The sequence below is a fragment of the Phoca vitulina genome, unplaced genomic scaffold, assembly GCF_004348235.1.
Source record: "Phoca vitulina isolate PV1807 unplaced genomic scaffold, GSC_HSeal_1.0 scaffold40, whole genome shotgun sequence".
Lineage (NCBI taxonomy): Eukaryota > Metazoa > Chordata > Mammalia > Carnivora > Phocidae > Phoca > Phoca vitulina.
In genome coordinates this window covers 16,174,190-16,180,189 of record NW_022589743.1, presented here as the reverse complement: position 1 = coordinate 16,180,189, position 6,000 = coordinate 16,174,190, and the positions used below count along the sequence as shown (strand labels likewise).

At 40.3% G+C, this 6,000-nt stretch overlaps 1 protein-coding gene across 3 annotated transcripts in view; it reads left to right on the top strand.

Moving 5' to 3' along the window:
* AP2B1 (adaptor related protein complex 2 subunit beta 1) overlaps nucleotides 1–6,000 on the top strand; it is a 125,593-nt gene that overhangs the window by 87,987 nt on the left and 31,606 nt on the right. For all 3 annotated transcript variants that reach the window (XM_032429313.1, XM_032429311.1, XM_032429312.1), the window contains one exon: nucleotides 1,728–1,857. In XM_032429313.1, the coding sequence (XP_032285204.1) occupies nucleotides 1,728–1,857 (130 nt within the window). The remainder of the gene's footprint in view (nucleotides 1–1,727; nucleotides 1,858–6,000) is intronic.

Here is a 6,000-nt window from a genome sequence, read left to right as displayed (position 1 = left end):
AAGATCTTGCCATCTGCAACGACGTGGATGGAACTGGAGGGTATTATGCTGAGCGAAATAAGTCAAACAGAGAAAGACGTGTATCATATGACCTCACTGATATGAGGAATTCTTAATCTCAGGAAACAAACTGAGGGTTGCTGGAGTGGGGGGTGGGGTGGGAGGGATGGGGTGACTGGGTGATGGACACTGGGGAGGGTATGTGCTCTGGTAAGCGCTGTGAATTGTGCAAGACTGTTGAATCTCAGATCTGTACCTCTGAAACAAATAATGCAATATATGTTAAGAAAGAAAAAAAGAAGAAGAAGAATGTAGCAGGAGGGGAAGAATGAAGGGGGGAAAATCGGAGGGGGAGAAGAACCATGAGAGACGATGGACTCTGAAAAACAAACTGAGGGTTCTAGAGGGGAGGGGGGTGGGAGGATGGGTTAGCCTGGTGATGGGTATTGAGGAGGGCACGTTCTGCATGGAGCACTGGGTGTTATGCACAAACAATGAATCATGGAACACTATATCTAAAACTAATGATGTAATGTATGGGGATTAACATAAAATAAAAAAAATTAAAAAAGAAATTCTTATATTTCTTGTACATAAGACATGTCTGTTCTTGGGGCACGTGGGTGGCTCAGTCTGTTAAGTGTCCAATTCTTGATTTCAGCTCAGGTCATGATCTCAGGGTCATGAGATTGAGCCCTGTGCTGGGCGTGGAGCCTGCTTAAGATTCTCTCTCTCCTTCTGCCCCTCCCACCCTCCCTGCTTGGGCGTATGCTCACTTTCTCTAGTGTACACTCTCAAAAAAAAAAAGCAAAAACAAAACACGTCTGCTCTCATATGTATTTGTTATTTATGTAACTCCAGACTCAGGTTTTTCCCATCTCTTTACTATTCTTGTATTGTTATTAGACAGGCTTCTCTGTGAAGTCAAACTGGTGGGTGCACACTCTGTGCCTCAGGCTTAGAAAGTGACCAGCTGGTCCTAGTCGTTTGGAATGTCTAAGCCAATCAATTTTGCTTTACTTTCACTGTCTCTTTTCTAGTGATTGTGTCTTGCATAGGTAAACAAAAAAGAAAATTAGAATTACCAATAAGTAATCTTCTGGATTACTAAGGCAGGTTATCAAGCTAGTGAAATAATGTCAATTTATTGTACTTTATAGAGTGTATATTCTTTTTTTTTTTTTTTTAAAGATTTTATTAATACAGAGAGAGACAGCAAGAGAGGGAATACAAGCAGGGGGAGTGGGAGAGGGAGAAGCAGGCTTCCTGCTGAGCAGGAGCCTGATGCGGGGCTCAATCCCGGGACCCTGAGATCATGACCTGAGCCGAAGGCAGATGCTTAACAACTGAGCCACCCAGGTGCCCCTAGGGTGTGTATTCTTAAGTCTTCTTTCTCCCAAGGATTTTCTAAGGAAAGATGTTTTTAAAAAGAGAGAGAAAGAAACTTATTAAATCTGGCCCTCTAGTGGTGTGAAACATAAGAAACTAGCAAAGCAATTCTGTGCTTATGAATGTTTTCTCCTTCCTCAAATCCATTTAATGGGAAACGGGTTATATTGTAATCAGTTTACAGCAAATTAGAATTAAGCATCTTGGTTCCATTGTTTCTTCCATTTAATTTTATTAAAAATTATGTTCAAATGGAGTAAAGAGCCATTGAAACCCAAAGATGTGGCTAAATCTTGCCTCCTGATTAACCTCTGGAATTTTTTCATCCTTTTTCGTAGCTTTGGTGTCATCCCCAGCACTCCTCTGGCCATCCATACACCGCTCATGCCAAACCAGAGCATTGATGTCTCCCTGCCTCTCAACACCTTGGGCCCAGTCATGAAGATGGAACCTCTGAATAACCTGCAGGTTAGAGTTTTACTTCCCTCAGGGGGTGCAACTTGATACCTTTCCGATTTTATTTCATTTATGTATGAAACAACCACTCTCTCTTCCTCATATTAAGATTTGGTCATGGAGTATTCAGATTTGAAATAACTATTGGAGAAGAGTTTGTTTATTCATTTATTTAGAGAGCACAAGGGAGGGGCAGAGGGAGAGAGAGAGAATCTTAAGCAGGCTGCATACCCAGTGCGGAGCCCAACTCAGGGCTCGGTATCATGACCCTGAGATCATGACCTTAGATGAAATCAAGAGTCGTTTGCTTAACCAACTGAGCCACCCAGGTGCCCGCCCCTTTTTTTTAAAAAAAAAAAAAAAAAAAAAGGTCAGATTGGTGCCTAGCTGGCACCAGGCACCAATGAGTAAAAGAATGAGTAACACAGGAAGTTACTCATTCTTTTACTCAACAAACATTTAGAAACTTTTAAAGATCTTATTTATAAACCTTTTTTCTAAAAGACTTTTGTAGTGAATTTGTCATTTATATGAGAACAGATTTATGTAGAGGTTATCTTTGAACACACAACCACAAATAGAGTTATTTGGATTTAAAGGCCCCCTATTAGCACATAACTATGATAAGTAGCAGTGTCTTAGAGGAGCTCAGAACTTTATCAGGTCTACAAGAGCCTCTCGATCTTGAAAATACTGAATTTTTTAGAATGCTTAAGTACTAGCTGAGAGTTTCATTCAGTTTTCATCTGTTTTGAATTTCTCTTTGAAATATAAGCCTTCTGGGGTTCAAGCAACATGAAGGCAGACTAGTAAGCTTATAAGCTCAAGTGTAGCAGTATCAAAGGGTTATTAATACAGATATAAGCCCTCGATGTTGTGGGTTTTTAAATGCTCACAAGGACAAGAGAGACAGCCCTGGGTCCACCTGAGATTGGGAACTGTAAGTGATCTCTGCACAAAGCTAATACCCTGGAAGGTAACTCCCTCAGTGGACGGGAAACTGGGAAAACTGTTTACAGTAAGGCAGGTGATGGAAAAGTTTCTCTCTGACCAGCATTCTGCATGCCCTCTTATGACAAATCCAGGACCCAGTGTTTTGCCATACATGGCATAATATATGGGCATATAGCCCAAACTTAGGTACAATGTTCTCCAAACCAATAAATTAATGTAAAATTGGTCCAGGACTGGTGAAACCCAGGGTACCTGGCAGAAGCAAATGCAAAGCAGTCATTTTGCAACAGCTCTAAGCTTCAGAGCCATCAGGACTCCCAGCTGAAAAGAAAATCTCTTTTCAAAGTGAGCTCACAGGGGCAGCGCCTAGGAGGCACAGTCGGTTGAGCATCTGCCTTCCGCTCAGGTCATGATCCCAGTGTCCTGGGATCGAGTCCCTCATTGGGCTCCCTGCTCGGCGGGAAGCCTGCTTCTCCCTCTCCCTCTGCCCCTCTGCCCCACTTGTGTGTGCTCTCTCTCTCTCAAATAAATAGTCTTTTTAAAAAAAGAAAGAAAGCTCACAGTTTGAACCATAAAAAGAGGGAAAGGTATACTATGAAAGACAGAAGACACAGCAGACAGAGGATGAGGACTCCCCTTCCACCAAGAACTTGAAATGAATAGCCTGAATGAGACTAAAAATATAAAATATGTTTAAAATGATTAAAGAAAAATATCAACCTTCTACTTTCCAGTCAAGACAGGTGGGATACCATTGCTCAATCATCTGGAAATACCAGGGTGAATCCTAGTACTGATGGTGAGACATCACCAGTACAATTACTTGGAGTTAAGACTAATGTTCTTTGGTAGTTTAAATACCAGCACACCAGGCCTGTTCACCAGTTCACTACCTTGTTGCCACAGTTAGTGGATGCCTCTTTCTCTGCAAAGGGTATAATGATTTGGAGCAAAGACGAGTGAGTCATGAAAGAACTTGGCTCAGACTAGAAGAACAAAACCAGGATTACTGTGCAGATGGAATTGGCTGTTACTATGATGCGAGCAGCGTGTTAAGGGACTTTTCCAGCACAGAATCCTGAAGTAAGGAACTAACCCAAATCTACACCTGCTCCTTTTTCATGGAAATCTAACCTCCTGTTGGCCCATAGAGCCTCTAGCACAGTATTTGAGGACAGTCAGCATGACTGCAAGAATGCTTTACTGTAGAAGTGGGAAAAGGAATTTGGGTCACAGAAACCAGGGCAAATTTTTCTGCTTTTAAAACAAAAAGGAGATAATAAAGAAATGAATGTCAGTTTACCTTCCTATTTGTATTTCCATTTCTCATTCAGTGAAATGAACATCCCGAATAAGGAACCCTCATAAGAGCAGTTGAATCTTAGTCCAAATCCTTCCCTCAAAAGTACTGATTAGGACTAGTAAATTTTTGTTTTTGTAAACCTGAAGTTAGAAGAAGCAGACTTTTAAAAATTTTATATCTTCTGTCAAGGATGTCATAATTATGGTGATTTTCTCATTAATTGACATTTCCCAGTGGAGAAGATAAGCAAAAACTTAAAAGAGAAACACTTTTTTCCCCCCCACTATGAGCAGCTCTATTTAATGTCTGCTGGTACTAGTTGAAAGTAATGGCTAGCTTAAGGTGGGTGGTTTACTTTAGATTTCACCTTCCATTCTGCCCTTGTCCCAGTATAAACAAAAAGAATCAAATATTAACTCCAACAAGCTTAGATCATAAAGATCCAGATAAAGCCAGGTAAAGATTGATTGGCATTTAAACATTATATTTGCATAGTGTTTGAATTCAAGAACTCACATGGGAAAATGAGTGCTTTTCTACTTCAGACCATAAAATCAGGAAAGAAAAAAAATGTTTGGAGTTTGAGGAAACGAAATTTTGAAGGCAGTGTGGGTTAAACTATTTTGGCTAATTTCATATCAATATATAGGACAAATAAACCCAGCTGCCAGAACTGTCGTGTAGCACTTAATACAAAAACGTTTCATTACAGTGCTCAGTAAACAACTTACTGGCTCATAGTCTGTCTGAAACACTATTGAAAGGTTAAAAAGACACTGTTCTCTCTTAAAATGTAAAATATAGTCTGCCTTAGAGACAAGAATTAAGTACCTAGTAAAGATGTGAGCCTAGAAAATGTCTCCTACTATACCGATGTTGGTTGTTAAAGCCTTTGCGAATCCAATTTATAAATAAGAGTTTAGCTTGCCTCTGGTGGGATCTTCTCTTGAATTTATTTATAGCATACAATTATATTCTTTTAAAAAGAGAATTAATTCCCTCTATTTAAATAAAACAAAAACATTAACAAATGTCTAAATGAATTACTTCTAAATGAGTCTCTCTGACTCTGATATCCTTGACTTTCATTTCATCTCTGTTAGTTGCTTAGAAACATTTTCCCAATATACTTCTTCAAACTTGACACCTGGCGAGTGACTGCTTCTTCAAGTCAGTGTCTGCGAAAAGACAGTAGACTTAAGACAGAACAGGTGTTCATCCTGGGCTTTGCGCAGATGCTGTAGAGTTCTCACCGCTGCTTGGCTTCCTTTCTCACTGGGCTATAAACCCTGATGAGATCATTGGTTTTAATTTTGTCCAGGGTTTTAAAAACAATTATTTTAGAAGATTTTATTTATTTATCAGAGAGAGAGAGGGAGAGAGCACAAGCAGCAGGCAGAGCAGGCAGAGGGAGAAGCAGGCTCCCTGCTGAGCAAGGAGCCCCCTGTGGGAATCGATTCCAGGACCCTGGGATGACCTGAGCCGAAGGCAGATGCTTAACAACTGAGCTACCCAGGCGTTCCTAAAAAAAATTTAAAGAGTCAACTAGTTGTATAGTTAGTTCAGAACAACCCAGTCCCCCAGCCTTTTCTCCCCAGCATGGCCCCAGTTTTCTCTTTCTATAGTCAATCTCTCTTGCTTCTTGCAGTTGAGACTTTTTGCATTTACCTCTCTGAGTAAAATGCTTGTATTGTGACTTCTGGATTTTTCCATTTTAGGTGTTCTTTAACATCTTTCTGCACTCACTGATGTCCTCTTCATGCCTATGTCCTATCCTCCTGTTTTCCTGACAGAGCTAGCTCAGAATTTGCTTTAATCAGAGTTCAGTGTTTACGTTATTTTTTTTTTTTAAAGATTTTACTTATTTATTTGAGGGGCGAGGTGAGGAGCAGAGGGAG